Source organism: Ictidomys tridecemlineatus, chromosome 10, assembly GCF_052094955.1.
Source record: "Ictidomys tridecemlineatus isolate mIctTri1 chromosome 10, mIctTri1.hap1, whole genome shotgun sequence".
NCBI classification, from domain to species: domain Eukaryota; kingdom Metazoa; phylum Chordata; class Mammalia; order Rodentia; family Sciuridae; genus Ictidomys; species Ictidomys tridecemlineatus.
Genome location: NC_135486.1, coordinates 51,200,825 through 51,223,182, shown reverse-complemented (window position 1 = coordinate 51,223,182; position 22,358 = coordinate 51,200,825). Strand labels below are relative to the sequence as shown.

Here is a 22,358-nt window from a genome sequence, read left to right as displayed (position 1 = left end):
GAGGCAGGAGGATCTTAAGTTCAAAGGCAGCCTCAGTAACTTAGCAAGGTCCTAAGCAATTTAGTAAGAATCTATCCCTAAATAAAATATAAAAAAGGGCTGGGGATGTGACTTAGTGGTTAAGTTCAATCCTTGGTGATTGAGATATATATTTTACTGATAGTAGGTTTTCACTGAGAATTTTAACTATTTAGAGTTTCAGCTTTTTAAAGAACATGTGCACAATTTATAAGTAATATCAATTTAAGGCTTGTGATATTGAATATAATGTCTTTCTCTATTATTTTGTAAGCTTTAGCTCTTACAATATTTCTTCTGATAGGCCAGAAAAAGGTTTACTTATTTCCTTCCCAATAACTGAGTACAAAAATTCTCATTAAAGGGTTTTACTTCTGTGAACTATTTATGCTATATACCTGTGCTGTTAAATATCATTTCTTTTTAATGATAATTTAATGTTAAATATCATATCATTTTCTGTTTAGTATTTCATGACAGCTGACAATAATTTGAATTCTGCATGGTATTATTACTTGCCTACTTAGTTCAGTTTTGCTAACATCAGTACTTTTCTAGAGCATAATATACATTTATTTGGCTATTGCCTTATACAAATGAGAGAAAAATAGAAGAAATCAAATGTTAATGATGACACAGTTGGTATAAAGATGAAAGTAATTAAGTATTCCAAAATTGGCAATTCTTCAGTGTCTTAGTCTGTTCTTGCTGCTACAACAAAATACCATAAAATAGTTAACAATAAATTTATTTTTCATAGTTCTAGAGTCTGGGAAGTCCAAAATTAAGGTACTTGCAGATTTGATGTGTTATGAGTGCTGCTGTCTGCATCTAGATGGCTCTTTGTTGCTGCATCCTCACATGGTAGAAGGTATGAGTTTAGCTAGTTCTCCACATTCCAGTTTAAGAGAATTCATTCCATTCTTGAGTGTGAAGGCCTTATAACTTAATCACCTTCCAAAGATCTGACCTATTACCATCACCTAGGGTGACTAGGTTTCAACATAGGACTTTTACAGGACAGGTTCAAACCATAGCATTCACCTCATGGTACCTGGACCCTGTTTGTAAAGTTGATTGTCTATGTTTCAGACAAGATTCTTTGGTTGATGATCACAGAACCTCAGGTTAGCTTATGAAAAATCCTATTTATATAGCTTATAGTCAATGTGCAGTGGCAGCTCTAGGACATCAGGGATGATCAGAACAGAGCTGATAACTTTTGGTTGAATAGGAGTTATTCTGTCTCTTATTTTTGCTTGGCTTTCTTTTTTATCTCTGCTTTCTTCACATACTGTCTCTAGATCTCATTCTTCCAGCTTCTTAAATTGAGAGTTAAAGAATGTTTACTGTAATTTTCAGGGAGAAAAATCCTGGGTGGGGGGAACCTGGTAAGAAAGCCTATTTGGACTATTGTCCCTTCTCCAGTTAGATTAGAATACTATTATAACAACAGAAGAGGAGTGGAGAAGGAGCAGTTTTTTTAAAGTGAGGGAAGGAATGCTGGAAACAGATCCCGATTATATTTAACTAAGGAGAACAATAGCAAAATTAAGCATAAAATTAAGCCATACAGGAAGCATGTCTAACAGGTGAAGTTTTGTGATGAAAGAAATTCAAGGTTACCCTCTTAGTGATTTTTTTTTAGATTGAAATGACCATAGTGCTTGTTGAGAAATATTGCTTGTAGTACTCGTTTCTTTTGAAAGAAGAAAAGGAAGAAATTTTAAAAAGAAAATTGTTAAAACATTACTTCATTTCATGCAGTCTCTGGTCAGTGTTTAAAAAAATCATTTCTGTTTATACTAAATACTGTTTTAGATGTGCCAAGAAAACTAGAATTTGAGATATTAAGAAACTTCATTTTATCTCTCTTATATTTACTTGTGTTAAGTGATTACTATACCTTTGTTTTTAAAATAAAGCATTCGTTCCCTAACTAAAGTAACTAAAGATATCGGTAACTAAAGATATCTTTTGACTCTTGGAATGAAAACCCATTTTAAAAATAAGCCTGTTGCTCAGCTCTTACATACTTCCACTTTCATATTCTTTTCAGGAATTGATTATGTATGAGATGGCTGGAATTATGTTTGTAGAGATAATGGAATTTCAAGTATCCCATATCCACCATCAGCTGTCAGTCAAACTAAGGGAGGAGCCAGTTCACATCCCACTACATTAGATGGATTACTCATTGGTTTTGCCACTTATTTGGTGATGAAGTGATAGAGACCATGTGAGACTGTGGTCTGGGAAAAATCAACCCTGGGATGGATGTAATCAAAAGCATCAGGGCCATTGTGGTTATCCAAGCAGCTTGGGGAGGTGAGAGGGGAGGATGGGGAGGATTGCAAGTTCAAAGCCAGCCTCAGCAAAAGTGAGATGCTAAGGAACTCAGTGAGATCCTGTCTCTATATAAAATACAAATATGGGGCTGGGAATGTGACTCAGTGGTTGAGTGCCCCCTTAGTTCAATCCCCAATACCAAAAAAAGCATCAGGATCCTGGGATGTTTCTCAGTACCTTAATCTTGGTTTATCTCCTGTAGAGTTCAGAAGCTAAGGAAATCAGAGTGTCCTTTCATTCTGCAGGAGAGGTCATCTAGCCTCCACTAAATTATGAATCTTTATAATGTTTCAAGTTTCTGGCTGGATCTCCCTTGCAGTAGCATAGGGAGATCCTGTCTTAAAATTTTCAGTCTATGAGATTTATTAGTGGAGGTATTATTGTATTTTGAATTTACTGGTGAGATTTGGGTCTTTAATCTTTGGTAAAAAGATAGTTATTTCCTCACTTCTCATTCATCAGGTTAATACGGGTGAGCTAATCTACATAAATGGATTAACTTGAAATATGAGCTTTTAGGGAAGTATTTCACCAGTGTTAAGGCAAATAGAAAAGTTAGGGAGGGAAAATATTTAGAAAAACAAAGAAACTAATGTGCTTTATTAATTATAGACCAAATACAAAAAAAAATTTACTTAACATTAGAAACCTCTAAATCTAAAAAACAAATACAAAAAAATCCCTCTTTATGTTTTTCTCTTAAGCTTATTTTTTTTTAGCGATCTCTTAAATCCTTAGTAAGGACTCTGTCTTGAAAGTTAGGTGCTGCTTTTTTATTTTTTTTTAAGCTTTTAGCATATACAGACTTAGCTATAATAATAAAGTACTTGTAAAGTTATAATTTGGATGTTTTTGTGCTTCATGTAGAGAAGCTTCTGTCACCTGGGTGTATACATGGTGCATGCTTTCTTTTGATAAACATTACCCCCCTCCTTCTGTCTCTACTTTCTCCTTTTGAAATCTATACTTTGAGTTATTTTCTCAAGTTAATGAGTTGCTGTGGTCCCACAGCTCAAGTAAGCTCTCCTTGCTTCCTTAAAGCTTGTGAGTAATGCCATTCTGCCATAGTGCTGTGGTTTGAATATGTACCTCACCCCAGCTTCTTTATATTGAAATCTAATCCCGAAGGTTATGATGGTAATAAGAGGTGGAACCTTGGTGAAGTGTAGGGCACCACGAATGGAATGTACTTATAAGAAGGCCTGAGCTGGGTGTGGTGATGCATACTTGTAATCCCAGTAACTCCAAAGGCTGAGGCAGGAAGACCACAAGTTCAAAGCCATCCTCAGCAACTTAGTGAGAACCTGTCTCAAAATAAAAAATAAAAAGGGCTAGGAATGTAGCTCAGTGGAAAAGCAACCCTGTGATTAATCCTCAGTTTAAAAAAATAAAAAAGAGGCCTAAAGGAGGTTGTTAGTTTTCTCCCCTTCCTGCCATGTAAGGATGCATAGAAGGCATCATCTATGAAGAACAAGCCCTCATCAGATACAGTCTACCGACACTCAACCTTGGGCTCTCTCAACCTTTTGATCTATGAACAATAAATTAATATATATAAATTACTAAGTCTAGGGCATTTTGTTGTTATTTAAATATTTTAATGTGATTTATACAATTTACCGGTTTTAAATTGTCCTGTTTCTAAGGACTTTTAGAGCTTTGGTGGGGTGTGTGTGGATATATCAGAGTGTGTCTGAATTAAGTGAAACTGAAATTGTGGACTGAGTTTTGAATGGTTCCTTCCTTTTGAAAGTAAATTGTTCTGTTTCTAAGGACAGTTAGAGCTTTGAGAGTGGGGACCTGGATACATCAGAGAGTGTGTCTTAATTAAGTAAAACTGAAACTGAAATTGTGAGCTGAGGTCAATAGTGAGTGAGTGTTAAGGTGTGTTCAGGTGGGGATGTAGGAAAGTTTGAATTTGTATATGTATAATTTAGGAAAAGCCAGTAAAGAATTTTGACAGGACCCTCATGGTGTACATGTAAAATAATCTGAATGGTTTGATTAAGAGATGGGTATTAAAGATGGAATTCTCCATGGCTATACTGAATCAGAAAGGTGAGAGTGGTTGGTATGAGGGATCACACACCAAGGTTCTAGAATTTGGTAACAGGAAGGTAGTATTATTAATCCTATATTAAAAGATTATAGACCAGTTGAAATGGGGTAAGAATTTTCCAGAGATTTGTTTTAATTCAAGACTTATTGTCTGATAGTACATGACTGCAAGGAGTCATGTACTATCAGACAGACAATAAGTGGGTTTTCAAAGATTGAAAAGGATTTTCCGATTAAGGAGCTTATGATCTGTTGTTTTGAAGTGAACAAACCTCTGGAAAATAAGATAGGGCTGCTGGAAATAGTAGAGATTGAGCTCCAGTTTTGGTAGTTGTGAGGGAATAAGAATGAATCAAGTATTCCTAGTTAAATGGAAAATTTGTGGGCTTATTAGGAACCTAGGTGTTTTTTTGATGTTTAAGAGGAGAAATCAGTGATGATTACATTGAAAAATGCATTTGGAGATCCTAGATCACATCACAGTCTAGTATTGTACCAGCTTTCTGATCAGTTGTTTAGTAGGAGACTAGCATATACCTACCTGTCTGGAAATTGTGTCATAATAAAGGTTAAGTTCTCAAGTGAGTATTATTCAGGCCATTTAAAGCATCATATCCTTAAAGTATGTATTATACTGCTAATTAAACTGTATAAAATTTTTGCTTTGGAGGTGAAAACCTATCAGTTATTGGCAATTTCTTATGGTATATTTAATTATCTCAAGATATTTTTGATGGCTATAATTTACTACACAAAACACTAGAACTGCAAAATTCACCTGGTAGATATGTCTTAAAAAAACTTTCTCTGGGATCATCCATTTAGAGTTTCAAAATGGGATGCCTGTGGTGGAAGATTCCCCCTTTCCTTTGATGTTGCTCTTCTTTTCTCCCTTATCTGATTTGGTAAACAAGCATTCTCCTTAGTCCTAAGGTTCTGATGGGCTTTCTCTCTAATAGTTATCATTTCTTTTCCTGTCCCCAAAATAGGACTTAGGGAGTGGGTCACAAAGGGGGAATATGGGAGTATTTTTGAGTGGGATTTTTCAGACTTTGGGTTTTTAACATAAAAAATGAGTGATAGAAAATATTAAACATATTGCACATGGTGTAATGTCAAGTGTCATGAAACTCAGTTCTTGTGTATTTTTGTGCACGTACTTGTTTGTAGTATGTACAGTGTGTTTATCACTCATCTCAAGAACTTGAGAAATACTGCTTTGAGACACAAAATGATGTAGGTTGAGTATCTCAGGAGTTGAAGGTAAGCCATTGTAGGGTCGTAGTACTTGTACGCAAATGATATAGGCCTTCTATCTTTTCACTGATACCACCAAACTCCTCTAAACTCTGGCTTATGTTCTTCTGCCTGCCAGGTAGTGAAATGTACTCTACATAAGGATAGATTTCTTGGTTTTTTTTTTTTTTTTTAATTCTTGATAGTTATTGGGATGAAGGTAGCTAAGGCACATAGGTGACTTTCTTCTTTTTCATTTCATTGTGGTAGGTAGAATATAAACTTCCTAAGTTGAATTTTTTTAAAATATTTTTTTAGTTGTCAATATACATTTATTTTATTTGTTTATATGCCATGCTGAGAATTGAACCCAGTGCCTTACACATGCTAGGCAATCACTCTACCACTGAGGTACAACCCCAAGCCCCTAAGTTGAATTTTTGTAGAGAGATCATGGAGGGTTCATCTGTATTTCAGAGGAAAACTAGAGATTAATGTCTGACATTTATTAGTTACTCAAGAAACATTTGTGGAATGAACGGAGAGAGTCCTATCTAGTTGTCTAAGATGAATGATGAAGCAGAAGTGATGGTAGGAACAGAGAGGTGATTATCTTCCTCATTTCTATGCTATACTGTCTTGGAAGGAGAGATGAAGAGAAAGGAACCCCAAATTGGCAACTGCATGATTTAAAGAAGTCCCCATGGCTTATTTATTTTGTATATAATTTTTAAGAGAGATGGGTAAACCATTCATATAAAGAGCTGCTGGTGGGGATGTTGTTTTATTATTTTTTAGGGATATTGGCCTATGGTTCGCTTTTTCTTTAGTTATTGGAAAATTTGATTGTTAGTAGGGCTGATTGCTTTTAAGGGAGTTGTCATTTCCCTTTAGGGGAATGTTTGGATGAGAATGGAGACCTTGGCAAGGGTAACAGCTGCTAAACAATCTGTTTGGGGATTAGGTGCACGTTAGTCTGTAGTTGAAATCTCCCTCCTAGTTCCTGAAATTATGTTCCTTTGCTTCCAGGATAAATGTTTTTCTGCTCATTCTAGTTACATTAATTTATCGCCTGGGAATGTTTCTGATACCTTTTCTTTTTAAGGGAACTTCCCTGTAAGAGTATTTGACAGTTTATGAAGAAATTAAAAATATTACTTTTGCCTTTCTTGTTTTTTGCCCAGAATTCATCATAAGTTGGTTGTAGCAGAACATTTGTGTTAAAAATTAATTGTATATTATCTAACTATTTTTGGAATGGTAGAGACTTTCAAGGCCTTCTAACATTTAGGTGAGAGCATCAAACATGACTTACCCATATGGTGTGGTGGAATATGAATTCTAATAACCCATAGAAGCATTAATAGTAAAAGTTACTTAGCTGACTGATTCTGATCTTTTTGGGGGCTGGGGGAATGGTACTGGGGATTGAAGTCTGGGGCATTCAATCACCGAGCCACATTCCTACCCCTAATTTGAATTTTTTTAAGAGATAGGGTCTTATTTAGAGTTGCTTAGTGCCTTGCTTTTGCTGAGGCTGGCTTTGAACTCATGATCTTCGTGCCTCAGCCTCCTGAGCCACTGGGATTGTAGGTATGTTCCACGGTACCTGGCCTGATTACTAATCTTACTATGGGCTAGTGTGTTGGGATTGCATATATGGATCATACATGTGACCTTTTATGTCTAGAGCTTAGAGAAGAAACTAATTGTCAGTGACCATTGCCCACTTAGCACTGTGTGGCTAGCCTTGAGCATACTAGGCAAGTGTTCTATTACTGAGCTACATTCGCAGGCTGTAAATGCCTATTTTAATATTGAAGATAAAAGAATCTGCAATGGGTGCTTTTAATTGGGTATATGCTGACCTTTATGTAGGAGATAATGAATCTGAATCCTGAGACAGAATTATAACTCCAGGCTCTGTTTAGGCTCGACCTACAAGCTATTTAGGAGTTTTTTTTTTTTTTTTTTTTTTGCACGCGCGTGCGTGTATTTGTTATCTAGATGACATTTGGTGAGCCTGGATGGAAGGGTAATAAACAAGGGTTTCAATGTTCATTTGCTTATTTTCTTGTTATTTTATGGCTCAAACTTAAATTCAGTTTTAGAATTGATGCCACAGTTGTTAGTAAACTACTATATTTCATCTAGCTCTAGGTTGACAGATGGAAATGTCCTGTTCTTTTTGCCCAAGGTTTCTATTGTTGGCCTGAAGCCAGCTGAAGTTTTGGCTCAAACTGCTGAGGGTTTTTCAACCTCAATTTAGTGGATGAGCCCAGTTCTCCCAATCATTAGTAATATTTGGAATACTTATGTTTTATTATCCCTTCTAGAGATGTTTAGATTAATTTTGTAGTTCTGATTGGTGATATCATTTTTGATTATTACACAGCATAACCAGCAGTTTCATCATAAAAATAATGTTTTCTCTTCCAAAAAAACAAAACCAAAACCAAACAAAACCCCCCAAAACTGAATTCCCAGTTCCCCTCTTTAGTTTTTATGTATGAATGTAATGTATAGTTGTAAACACAGGTTTAGTATTTTTTTTATCTGAAATGCTTAGGACCAAAAGTTTCAGATTTTAGGTTTTTTATTTCTTTTTGAATTTGGTGTATTTGTATAGACTTTACCACTTGAGCATCTCTAAAACTTGAGTACTATATATGATTATGTATTTGTGAAACTACATTTTACTACAGATCATAGACTGTCTGCTTTTCTATATTGATCTGTAGTAAAACTACGTCTGCTTTTCTAGTATATTTTAATTTGAAGGTAACTTGTATGAGTAAAATAAAATTAAATCTATTTAAAATGTTCTCAGCTTTAGTTAATGTTATCATTGTTTCCAATGAATTGTAAAATAATTCTCAGGCCTTTGATGTGACTATTTAAAAATAATACTCAAGATTTCTGTTTGGTGGGGAGAATTGGTATGTGGTGGTAGCATAGAGGTAAGATTGATGTTGGAGAAAGTATTTTATGGAATTAGAAATTTGAGACAGGTCTCTAAGCTTTTAAAAGTAGGTAATTGTGATATTGCAATATAATAAGAAGAATAGGTAGGCTTCATGTAATAATAATGATAGCCAGGTAAAGAGGTCCATGCCTGTAATCCCAGCAGTTTGAGAGGCTGAGAATTGGAGGATGGTAAGTTTGAGTTTTGCTTCAGCAACTTAGGGAGACTCATGTCTAAAAATAAAAAATAGTAACTCTGGTAAAATGCCCCCTAGATTCAATCCCTATTACCAAAACAAACAAACAAAAACAACAAAACCTAAAAAACTAAACTAAACTAATAAAACTATGATTTGATCTCTGTCCCTGGTTCCTGGCACAGAGCACTTAAAAACTCTTGAACTGCCAAAGTGTTGTCTCTTTGTGTGCTAAAAAGATGACTGATGGCAGGGGGAGCTGGTCACCAGGGGTATCAGCCCATGATTAGGGGATTGGAACTTTCAGCCTCACTTCACATCTCAGAGAAGAGAAGCTATGAGGCTGAGCTGATTACCAGTAGCCAATGATTTAGTCAGTTGTGCCTACATAGGAGACCAAAAGGGCAGGATTTGGAAAGATTCCAGGTGGGTGAACAAGCACGAACTGGTGCCTGAGGATGATGTACTCTAACTCCACGGATATGGGAAGCTCTTGCATTCATGACCCTTCCAGACCTGGCCCTAATAGGATCTCTTCATGTGACCAGTTGTATCCTTTAAGATATCCTTTGTAATAAATGGGTAAACATAAGTAAAAGTGTTTTTCTGAGCTCTTTGAGCTATATTGACAAATTAACCAAATATCAGGATGGGACTGTGGGAATCCTGATTTAGTAGTTTGTTGCTTAGAAACAAGTTCATTTTTTAAAATTTGGGACTTGGGATTAGCATCTGAGGTTGGGGACAATCGAGGTAGATAATATCAGAAGTAATTAAATTATAGGACACTCACTTGGTGTCTAGGAGAAAATCTGGTGTCAAGTATTGAGTGGTATGTGAAAGTAGGAAGAACTTTTGTTTTTTCCTATCTAATAAAATATGCTACAAATTATTCTATAACATTTTTCTTTATTTGGAAGTTTTCATGAGTAAGTTTTTTTCTTTTTGGTGGTTGTTATGGCTGAAAACCAGATCCTTGCTTTGTTCTTAGGGGATATTCAGCAAATTTAGCTGTTTTCTTTGGCACAAAAAGTGGTATTTGCCAGGGCTGGGTTTGTGGCTCAGTGGTAGAGCACTTGCCTAACGTGTGAGGCACTGGATTCTATTCCCAGCACCACATATAAATAAATAAATAAATAAACAAATATTCATCAACAACTAATAAAAATATAAACAAAAAGTGGTATTTGTCTATTGACCTAGTTATATATTATAATTAAAAATATAAAAATAATATGTGGTTATGACAGAAAATTTACTAAGGGAAAGTAGAAGGAACAAGTTAAATAATCAAGTATTTATTGCTTAGCCTGAGAAACATTTTTACTAGCAAGCACTATTCTCTGGACTGGGGATATGTAAATAAACAAGGGGTGTGTGTGTGTGTGTGTGTGTGTGTGTGTGTGTGTGTGTGAGAGAGAGAGAGAGAGAGAGAGAGAGAGAGAGAGAGACAGATATTGTCTTAAAGGGGAAAGGGGAAAAGATTTTTAAAAGTTGTTTTAAGTGTTTAGAAGATAAATGTGTAGTGGGATAAGGTGGGCAATGGGGGCAGGGCCTGACTTGGTTGGGGTGATTAGGGAAGGCTTTTCTAAGAAAGTGATGTTTGAGTTAATCCAAAAGATGAGGGGCATTCATGTGGAGAGCAGGGGGGAAGAGAACTCCAGATGTACGATGTTAGCAGTTCTTTAGGCCTTGAGATAAAAATGAGTTTGTTTTTTTTCAAGGAACACAAAGTGGAAAGAAAATTAGTGTCCATACCAGAACCATATTAAGTATACTTTGAGTTTTTTTGGATGCATAGTTTGACTTGTGTTTATAGAATTTGTAATTTGCTTTTTACATACTTCTTTTTTAAAAAATAATTTTTTAAATTATAAGTGGACACAATACCTTTGTTTTATTTATTTTTACGTGATGCTGAGAATTGAACCCAGTGCCTCACACATGCTAGGCAAGTGTTCTACCAGTGAGCTACAACCCCAGGCCCCATGCCTGCTTCTTAATGTAAACATTTCCGAGTGTTTGCCTTCTGAAGTTTGACATTTTTAGTGTTGGCATTATTAATTTTATTAATGAATTGTGATTTACTTACTCATTCCTGATAGTTTTGCTTTTATGTTTCTTTTTTCTGTTATAACTACTTTATTTTAATTAAATTTTAAAAAATTTATTTAATTATTTATATGTGGTGCTGAGAATCGAACCCAGGCTAGGCGAGGGCTCTACCCCTGAGCCACAATCCCAGCCTCTAATTATTTTTTTAAATATATATGTATATTTTTTAGTTTTAGGTGGACACAATATTTTATTTTTATGTGGTGCTGAGGATCAAACCCAGTGCCTCTTGCATGCTAAGTGAGCACTCTACCACTGAGCCACAATCCCAGCCCCTTAATTAATTATTTTGATGTTGGGTATTGAGTATGTATGCACCACTACTGAAATCTACCACTAACCCACTGTTAAATATTTTAATGAGCTTTGTATCTAAAATTTTTTGTGTTTTATTGTGAGCAAAGATATGAATTGTTTAATATTTATTGCCTAAATATTTGGCAAAATGGATTAATTTCAGTTTATGTTGAAATTAGTGATATATGGAAAAGGCATATATTCTGGCCAGCATTAGGCATTTTCTTTTTAGTTTTGAATTTTGGTAAAGTATAGATAACAGAAAAAAAGGTTTTTTAAAAAAATTTGTTCTTTTTAGTTATACATGAGAGTAGAATGTATTTTGACATATCATACATACATGGAGTATAACTTCCATTCTTGTGGTTGTACATGATGTGGAATTACACTAGTTGTGTACTCATATGAACATAGGAAAGTTATGTCCAATTCATTCTACTGTCTTTCCCATTAAAAATGTGGAAAGCTTCGTGACTTTACATGTCATCCTTGTGCAGGGGCCATGTTAATCTGTTCTATATCGTTCCAATTATAGTATATGTAATGCCAAATCAAGCACAGATAACAGAAAATTTACCATGGTAATAATTTTAAAAGTCTACAATAAAGTGTTACTAAATGTTTTCACAGTGTTGTGTAGTAGTATCTGAACTTTTTCATCACCCTCAATGGAATCCTTACCCATTAAAAAATCAGCTTGCTTTCTTTTCTCCTTTTTTTTCCTTCAGGGCTGGGATCAAATCCAGGGTTTCACTTCCCCAGTTCAAATAGGCAACTTTTTACTCCTTCTTTGCCATCAGTACCTGACAACCACTAATTTACTTTCTGTTTCTATAGTTTTTGTGTGTTCTGGACATTTCATATAAATGAAATTGTACAATTTGTGACTTGTGTTTGAGATTTTCAAGATTTATCCTTTTCATAGCAAGCCTAAGTACCTCATTCATTTTTTTTTAAATTTTATTTTTTAGTTGTAGTTGGACCCAATACCTTTGTTTAATTTTTTTTTTTAATGTGGTGCTGAGGATCGAACCCAGGGTCTCACACATGCTAGGCAAGCGCTCTGCTGCTGAGTCTCAACCCCAGTCCTCATTTTTTTTTTCAATATTTTTTAGCTGTAGAGGGACATAATATCTTTATATTTATTTTTATGTGGTGTTGAGGGTCGAACCCAGGGCAAGTGCTCTACCACTGAGCCACTACCCCAGCCCACCTCATTCATTTTTATGGCTCAGTAATATCCATAATGAGATGTCTTACATGTTGATCATTCATTCGTCTTTTGATGGACATTTTGGGTTGTTTTCACTATTTGAGTATTGTGAATTGAGCGGCTTTCAAAATTTATATATGAGTGTTTGAGAACCTGTTTTCAGTTTCTTTGGACATTAAACTTGGAATTGTTAGTTTGCAGAGTAATTTTTAATTGATTGAGGACCAGCCAACTGGTTTCCCCTTTGCCTATGCCATTTTACATTCCCACCAGCAATTTATGAAGTTTCAATTTCTCTACATCTTCACCAGTGCTTTGTTACTGTGTGTGTTGTTGTTGTGTGTGTGTGTGTGTGTGTGTGTGTGTCTTGTTATGGTCAGCCTCCTGAGTGTGAAATAGTATCTCATTGTGTTTTGTTTAAAAATTTTGTGTGTGCTCACACGTGCGTGTGCTACACAGGAAAACAAAGGTCTCATACATGCTAAGCACTCTATCCAGTCCCCTCACTGTGGTTTTTGATTTTCATTTCTCTAATGACTAATGATGTTGAACATTTTTTTTAATGTGCTTATTGACCACTCTTTTTTAAAAAAGCTTGAAATCTCAATATACCCATGTAACTAGCACCTCAGATGAAACATTCAGAAGCAGTTCCCCCTCATGCCCTCTTCTTCCATTCATAGTCTCACTAAAATAACCCCTTCTGAATTGCAGTAGTTTGGGTTAGTTTTGCCTGTTTTTGTACTTATATGAATGGAACACTATGTATATATTCTGGATCTGCTTCTTTGAGTTAACATCAAGTTTGTGGCATTCCATCCAAATTGTTGATTTTATTCCATTGTATGAATTCTAAATTTGATGAGTAAACACTTGAGTTAGTTGCAATTTTTGAATATTGTAATGTAATAAACATTCCAGTATTTGTTTTTTTTTTTTTCTTGAGCATTTGTATGTGGACCAAATACAACTTTTGTAGTTACAAGTGGTTGTGCTAGGTCCAGTTTTAGTGTTATTTTTTACATTGTCACCATTAGAATAAATATTTCCCTTTACCTAATACTTTTTTCTTTTTAATTTTAGTTCTTTTTTGAATGTAGAGAAGTATTAAGCTGTTTCCTTTTTTAAATTTTTTTGGTTATTTTTAAGTTTAGAAAATGATCTCTCCACCTAGTTTTGAAGAAGCAATCAGTTGTCTGAGCCAAGTATTCTTGGTACAGGTTGGGTATTTCTTATTGAAAATGTATGGGACCAGAGGTATGTCAGATTTGGAGGTTTTCAGATTTTGGAATATTTGCATATACTTTACTGGTTGGTTGATCATCCCTAATGTGAATCTTTTTTATTTCAGGGTGGGGCTTGCTTTGTTTGTTGCCCAGTCTGCCATCAAACTCCTGGGCCCAAGCAACCCTGCTTCAGCGTCCTGACTGGCTGGGACTATAGGCACATAATCCAAATCTTCAGTGCTACAAAATCTGAAACTTTTTGAGTATTGACATAATATTTTAAAAATATAAGTATACTTGAAAAACAGAATATCTTCTGATCTGGGAATCTTAGTATTGTTTTGTTTCTTGTATACCCAATGTTTTTATAGTAATTATAGAGCTTGCAAATTAATTATGACTTTACAGTGGGTCCTGAATGACTTATTGAGACCAGAATCAATATTTTAATTCTTTGGTCTTTAAGATCTATTAGCCTTCTGTTTCTTCTTAAAATTACAAAATGAAAATTACCTAAGAAAATGAAAATGATAATGCTGCTACTCCAGAGCAAATTACTCTTAGTGTGTACACTTTATTTTTTATGCAGTATGTTTTTTTTATTGATCACAATCTTCTATTTTGTGAACTGTGAATGTTTTCTAGTAAAATATTCTAAAGAATGATTTTTAAAAATTAAGAGCATGATTTTAAATTTTTATTAGGGTAGATACATGTACGTTATATAAAGTGAAATAGTTCTACAAGGTTTACTTTAAAAAAAAAATGGTTCTTTGAGTTATTCTTTTCTCTTCTAGAATTCTACTTTCTAGAGGAGCCATTGCCAGCTTTTACTTGTCCTTCTGTAGTATTTACAGATAAGATGTGAAAACTAACATCTTTTAACTTGTTTTAATTTTAGATCTCTTTTGAATGTCCCATGATGGACAATAACAATTTGGTTTTTTGACATTGCCCCCACTCCATGAGGCATACTTTTCTTTTCATCTTCTAGATATGGTTATATAACAAGTTTTGGCTAAGGCTTTCATTATTATTATTATTTTTTTTAAAGGGGGGGGGAGAGAGAGAGAGAGAATTTTTTAATATTTATTTTTTAGTTTTCGGCGGACACAACATCTTTGTTTGTATGTGGTGCTGAGGATCGAACCGGGCCGCATGCATGCCAGGCGAGCGCGCTACTGCTTGAGCCACATCCCCAGCCCCAAGGCTTTCATTATTATGATCATACAAAATTCATATCTGAGCCATCCTATATAATATGATTACATTTGGAGAATGTTTTTGTTGTGTCTAAATTTAATGAATCTTTGTGGTCATTTGATTTCATTCATTCATAAACTATTCAGTTTTAAACTCTGATACTGAAGGTTAACACTCCTTTCAGTTTAGTCACACACATCAGCTAATCTTTCAGTTTTATTTTTAGCTTTTATTTTTCTTTAATACTAATAACCTTCGGTTTGAGTGGGGCTGATTGCTTCCTTTCTTTCCTTCTCCCCTCCCCTTTCCTCCCCTTCTCTTCTCCTCTCCCCTCCCCTCCCCTTCTCTTCCCCTTCCCACTCTTCTCCTCTCCTCCCTTCTTTTCCCCTCCCCACTCTTCCCCTTTCCTCCCTTCTCTTCCCCTCCCCTTTCCTCCCCTTTCCTCTGGTCACCTCCGCTCATCTCTCCTTTCCTTTCCCTCCCTTCTGATTGAACCCAGGGGCATTCAACCACTGAGCCACATCCCCAGCCCTTTTTTATATTTTATTTAGAGACAAGATCTTGCTAAAGTTGCTGAGACTGGCTTTGAACTCCTAATCCTCCTGCCCCAGCCTCCTGAGTCACTGGGATTACAGCCAGAATATTTAAGAGTATCTTTATTAGAGCATACTCTGGGTAGGTAATTGACTATGTTCAGAAGTCAAGATTTGGAAGTTATTTTCCCCTAGAATTTTCAAGGCATTATACTAATTAATGTCTTCTACCAGAATTTCTGCAACAAATCGGATATAATCTGATTTTTTAAAAAATATTTTTTATTTGGTGATGGAACTTTATTTTTATTTATTTGTATGTGGTGCTGAGAATCAAACCTAGTGCCTTATGCATTGTAGGCAAGCGCACTACTGCTGAGCCACAACCCCAGCCCTAGTTTGATTTTTAATCCCTTGTAAAAAGCCTGTTTTTTCTTTCTTTCTTTCCTTTCTTTCATTCTTTTTCTCTTCTCTTCTCTTCTCTTCTCTTCTCTTCTCTTCTCTCTTCTCTCTTCTCTCTTCTCTCTTCTCTCTTCTCTCTTCTCTCTCTCTCTTTTCTTTCTTTCTTGAACCTTTAGGATTTTCTCTATTTTGGGGATCTGGAACTTTATAGTTATGTCTTTGTAAAAAATTCATTATATTGGTCTCTTGATGGACCCCTCCCCCCCTTTTTTTTGGTGGTGCTGAGGGTTTAATCCAGGGCATTATGCATTCGAGGCAAGTACTCTACCAACTGAGCTATGTTTCCAGCCTACTTGAAGGACCCCTTTAAACTGGAAACATATGCCCTTCAATGCTTCGAAAGTTGTTATTTATTTGGTAATGGACTCTTTTTTTTTTTAATCTTTTTCATTTTGTCCTGTATTTGTTTCTTATTTTCTGACTCCTTTATCAGTCTTAAAAGTTTTACTGTCTTTTTTTTTTTAATTTAAAAGCTTTTAAAAATGTCCTTTAACAGATGCATGTCTTTTCCTTTGAGGATATTAATTATGTATATTCTGAAAGTTTTTCTGTTCCCTGCATTATCTGTGTCCATGTCTCATCCCCCACACCTTTCTTCTAGTTCCTACCTTTTTTCCCTCAAATGTTGGGTGTTCCTTGTCTGTCTACACAGATTTAAGATTTTTTGGGGGTTGAGGGATTGAACCCAGTACCTTGCTGCATGCTAAGCAGGTAGTCTATACCCCTAATCCTTTATTTTCCTTTAAAAATGAATTACAAGGTCTGTTTTAATCAGCAGGACTTATAGAATGATATTCCTTTTTGAATAGTTTTTCCTTGTGATTCTGGCTTTGAGAGACCCTCAGGTCCTTTTTTTTTTTTAAAAAAAAATAAAAAAGGCCAGCTGTTTTTTCTGTTTGAGGGGTTTTCCTCCTGAGAAAATAAACCTGACTACTACCAGGCTTCTTGTGGATGAGTTAGGGTGGTGAATAACTGATAGTTACCATACAGTGGCTTAAACTTTCACTCAATTCTCATCTTACAAGATGACTTTATTTACAGTGCCTTTAATTCATACTCTCCAAAGTGTAAGACTCAGGGTCTGGTTAGATTGCTTGGGTTAGGGTATCTGGGAGTTTGATTAATGACTCCTTTCTTATATAGTGAATTCAACTAGTTCTTTTTAGCCCCCATTACTGATTCTTGAGTTTTCCTAGGTGTTTCTCTTTGTACCCACACTCTATAACTCTGCTAGACAGCTTTTGTTTCTCTAGCCTACCAAATCAGTTACCATTAATCTGTCTGTTTTTCAGCTTCTAAAATTGTGCTGCTGTCTATAGTCTGCTGAAGTCTCCCTTTTACATTTTCATTGTTTGTGGTCTCTACCTTTTAAAATTATTATGTATAGTGTCCAACTTATAAGAAACACTGTTCCATTCTGCCAAGGAACAGGTGAGCTGTTGTGAAGGAGACCTCTTAGGTCTGTGTGCATGGTGCTCAGCTGCATTACTCAGGACCCTAGTGTTTGCTTATTTTATTGGATTAGTGTGAAAAGTGCTAGTTTTGTGATTTTTGAATAAACTACATAATAACTAACTAGACTATCAGTGCTTATCAACTGATTTATTAAAATATGGCAATTTTAGTGGATTAATTTTAGTTTTTTTTTTTTTGTTTGTTTGTTTGGGGTACTGGGGATTGAACCCAGAGGTGCTTTACCAAGTGAGCTTCATCCCTGGTCCTTTGTTTAAAATTTTTGAGGCAGGGTCTCACTAAATTGCTGAAGCTGGACTTGAATTTGTGATAATTGCTTCAGCCTTCTGAGTTGCTGGGATTATAGGATGCATTGCCATGCCTGGCTAGATTTGTTTTCTAGGTTTTTGTGAGAAAGTTCTTTTTTGGTGATTATGAATAATCTATCTAAAAGGAGCATTTAAAAAAAATAAAAAGAAGTAAGTTTTAGTTATTTTTTAAAATTATAATTATTATCCCCTATTAATTGAACAAAATGAGGGTTTTTTGGGCATTGTTCTACATGCATATAATATGCTTTGATCTCATCCACTCTTAACTCTGTTCTTTCCCCTTTCCTAATAGCCATTTTCTCCTTTCATGCCCCCTACCCCTTTTCCATATATGATAGAAAATATGCTAAACTTGTCTTTTCTGAGTTTGACTTATTTTGCTTAACATGATGATCTCCATTAATTTTTTTTCCTGTGAAGGCATGATTGCATTATTTATCACTGAATAATACTCCATTGTGTAGATGCCATGTAGGCTGATTCCGTAACTTGGCTATTGTGAACAGTGCCAGGATAAACATGGATGTGCATGTGTCTCTATTGTACATGGACTTTGATTCCTGTAGGTGTATATACCCAGAAGGTGGTATAGCTGGATCATATCGTAGTTGTAATTTTAGTTTTTTGAGAAATCATCATACTGATTCAATAGTAGCTATACTAGTTTACATTCTCACCAACAGTGTAAAAGGATCCCTTTTTCCCTGCATCCTCTCCAGCATTGTTGTTGTTATTATTTTTATTTTTGTGGCACTGAGGATCAAACCCAGGGCCTTGTGTATTCAAGGCAAGCACTCTACCAACTGAGCTATATCCCCAGCCCCGCTTTTGCTATTTTTTGTTTTCTTGATAATAACTGTTCTGACTGGAGTGAGAGTGAATCTCAGCGTTGTTTTGATTTGTATTTCCTTGATTTGGGCATTTTTAAAATAAACTTATTTGCTATTATTTCTTCTTTTTAAAAAATCTTTAATTTATTGATTGATAGATTGATTGATTGAGGTGTTGAGGATTGAACCCAGTGTCTCACATGTGCTAGGCAAGTGCTCTGTCACTGAGCCGCAGCCATAGCCTCCATTATTTGTTTTTTAAAGAAGTGTTTAATTCATTTGCTCATTTATTTGATTAAAATGCTTGTTCTTTTGGTGTTAAATTTTCTTTATATATTTTGGATATTAATCTTTTGTCAGATGAATAGCTGGCAGAGATTCTCTGCATTCTGTAGGCTGTCTCTTCACTCTATTGTTTCCTTTGCTGGGTAGAAGCTTCTTAATCTGAGGTAGTCTCTCTCACTTTATTTTTAAACAATACTAGGGATTGAATTCAGGGCTTCATCTATGCTGCTGAGCTGCACCCCCGGCCCCCCCCCCTTTTTTTTTTAAATTTACTTTGAGACAGGGCCTCACTTAATTGCCCAGTCTGACCTGGAATTTATAATCTTTCTGTCTCAGCCTCCTGAGTAGCTAGGATTATAAGTGTGCACTATCACACCTTTTCCCCCTTTTGTAAATTCTTGCTGCTGTTTTCTGAGCTGTTGGAATCCCATTTAGGAAACAGTTGCCTGTACCAGTATCTTGAGGTGTTTCATCTGTGTTTTCCCTTAGTAGTTTCATTAGCTTACTCTAATAGAAAATAATGAGGGGAAAAAAAAGGCCTTTTTTACATTAAAGTCTTTGATTTTAAGTTGATTCTTGTATATGTTGAGAGGTAGGAATCTAGTTTAAGTCTTCTACATGGGAATACCCAGTTTTCCAAGCACACTTTGTTGAAGAGGCTGTCTTTTTTTTTTTATTTATTTATTTATTTATTTATTTTTTTTTTTTTAGAGAGAGTGAGAGAGGAGAGAGAGAGAGAGGGAGAGAGAATTTTTTTTTTAATATTTATTTCTTAGTTCTCGGCGGACACAACATCTTTGTTGGTATGTGGTGCTGAGGATCGAACCCGGGCCGCACGCATGCCAGGCGAGCGCGCGAGCGCGCTACCGCTTGAGCCACATCCCCAGCCCTTTTTTTTTTTTTTAAAGAGAAAGAAAGAGAGAGAGAGGAGAATGAGAATTTTAATATTTATTTTTTAGTTTTCGGCAGACACAACATCTTTTTTGTATGTGGTGCTGAGGATCCAACCCGGGCCGCAGGCATACCAGGCGAGCATGCTACTGCTTGAGCCACATCCCCAGCCCGAAGAGGCTGTCTTTAACATATGTTTTTGACTCCTTTGTTGAGAATCAGATGACTGTAGTTGTGTTTATTCCTGAGTATTCTGTTCTCTTCCATTGGTGTATGTGTTTATTTTTAACACCGCTATTGGATTTTACATTGTATTTTGAAATGGGGTACTATGATGCCTTCAGGATTCCTCCCTGCCCTGCCACCTTGGATTGATTTGGTTATTTGGGGTCTTTTGTTTTTTCATATGAATTCTAAGATTGTTTTTTCTAGATCTGTGAAGAATGTCATTGGTATTTTTGTGGGGATTGTATTGAATCTGTAGATTGCTTTGATATTTTCATATATGCCTATAATGTACTTTGATTGTATCCACCGTCTTACTCCTACTACTTTGGTAGTAAGACCATTTAATAATAATTTCCATGTCCATTAACACAGGATGTCTTTTCCTCTTCTAGTGTTATCTTTAATTTCCTTGTTCAGTATATTATGATTTTTGTTATAGAAGTCTTTCACCTCCATGGGAAGGTTTATTCCTAGTTAGTTTGTTTCTTTTCTTTTCTTTTCTTTTCTTTTCTTTTAAGGCTATTGTGAATGGGGGGATTTTCTAGGTATAGAATCAGACCATTTGTAAACAGGGATAATTTGACATTATCTCTTTCCCTGCTTGTTTCTGTCTTATTTCTTTCTCTTGCCTGATTGCTCTGGTTACAGTTTCCAGTACTGTATTGAATAAAAGTGGTGGGAGTGGTTACCTTGGTCTTGTAGCTGATTTTAGAGGATGTGTTTTAATTTTTTCTACATTCAGTATGATGTTGGCTATGAGTTTGTTGTATATATCTTTTATGATGTTGAGGTGTGATCCTTCTATACCCATTTTATGTATTCGGGTTTTTATCTTGAAAGGTGTTGAAATTCTTCAGAGGCTTTTTCTGTATCTGAGATAAACATGTGATTTTCATCTTTGATTCTATTTAAGTGGTGAATTACTTGTATTGATTTACATATATTGAATCAACCTTGACTCTCTGGAATGAAACTAAGTTGTTCATGGTATGATCTTTTTAGTGTGATGTTGAATTTGATTTGTGTATATTTTACTGAACTTTTTTCCTTAATCTGTGTTCATGGAGGACATTAATTAGTCTATAGTTTTTCTGTTTTTTCTCTTTTTGATGTGCCCTTATTAGGTTTTAGTAGCAGGGTAATTCTGGCTTTGTAGAATGAGTTTGGAAGTGTTTCTTTTTTATTTTATGGAACATTTTGAGGAGCATTGGTATTAGTTCTTTAAAAGTCTGGTGAAATTCAGCAGTGGATGTATTCAGGCCTGGGCTTTTCTGTGTTAGGAGACCTTTATTGCTTCGCTCTCAGTGCTTGTTATTGATGTATTTAGGATTTTAATATCTTATTGATTCCTTTTTGGGTAGGTCATGTGTATGTGGAAATTTGTTCATTGCTTCTAGATTCTCCAGTTTATTGACATATAACTTTTCAAAGTATTCCATAATGATGAATATAATCATATGATATTTTCAGAATATTTCCTAATATTCCTCAGAATTTTAGTGGTATCTATTGTAATATTCCTTTTTGGGGGGTCTCTAAAAGAATCAACTCTTTGTTTCATTGATCCTTTGTTCTTTTAGTCTTGTTTTTCATTTATTTCTGCTTTGATCTTTATTATTTCCTTCTACTGATTTTGGGTTTGGTTTTCCTAAGGTTTTGATTTAGGCAATTTATTTGAAATCTCTCTGCTTCTAATGTAGGCACTTATAAAGTTATAAACTGTCAACCTATAACTGCATTCATTGTGTCCAATTGATTCTGATAGGTTATTTTCATTTTCCTTTGACTATAGGAATTTTTAAACTTCTCCCTGATTTCTGCAGTGACTGTCTGCTTATTCAGACGTGTATTGTTCAGTTCCATGTATGTTTTCTTTTCTCTCTCTCTCTTTTTTTTTAAGAGAGAGAGAAAGAGAGAGAGAGAATTTTAATGTTTATTTTTTAGTTTTCGGCGGACACAACATCTTTGTTTGTACGTGGTGCTGAGGATTGAACCCGGGCCGCGCACATGCCAGGCGAGCGCGCTACTGCTTGAGCCACATCCCAGCCCCCCCCCTCTCTTTTAAAAATATTTTTAGTTGTAGATGGACACAATACCTTTATTTAATTTATTTATATGTGGTACTGAGGATCGAACCCAGTACCTCACATGTGGCAGGCAAATGCTTTACCACTGAGCTACATCCCAGCCCCATTTTCTTCTCTTTTTAATGTGCCCTTATTAGATATATTTTCTGCAGTTTCTTTTGCTACTTTCATTGTTATGGTCTGATAATGTGCAAGAAATTATTTCTGTTTTTTTGTTATTTGTTAATATTTGCTTCATAGCTGAATATATGATCTGTTTTAGAGAAGGTTTTGTGTACTGATGAAAATAGTGTGTATTCTGCAGCTGTTGAATTAAATATTCCTTAGGTGTCTATTAAGTCCATTTTATCTGTATGCAATTTAGCACTGTGGTTTCTTTGGG

General features: G+C 35.3%; 2 protein-coding genes and 1 non-coding gene across 3 annotated transcripts in view; 2 read left to right on the top strand and 1 right to left on the bottom strand.

Annotated features, from left to right (window-relative positions):
- Positions 1–22,358, top strand: part of LOC144367248 (uncharacterized) — a 77,564-nt gene that overhangs the window by 24,930 nt on the left and 30,276 nt on the right. The gene's annotated exons all lie outside the window — the stretch shown is intronic.
- Enah (ENAH actin regulator) overlaps positions 4,379–22,358 on the top strand; it is a 123,863-nt gene continuing 105,883 nt past the window's right edge. Inside the window, exon 1 of the mRNA XM_078024677.1 lies at positions 4,379–4,425. Within this exon, the coding sequence (XP_077880803.1) occupies positions 4,379–4,425 (47 nt within the window). The remainder of the gene's footprint in view (positions 4,426–22,358) is intronic.
- Positions 11,687–11,793, bottom strand: LOC120887771 (U6 spliceosomal RNA). The gene has a single exon (XR_005731097.2). It is a non-coding gene; the product is annotated as a U6 spliceosomal RNA (small nuclear RNA).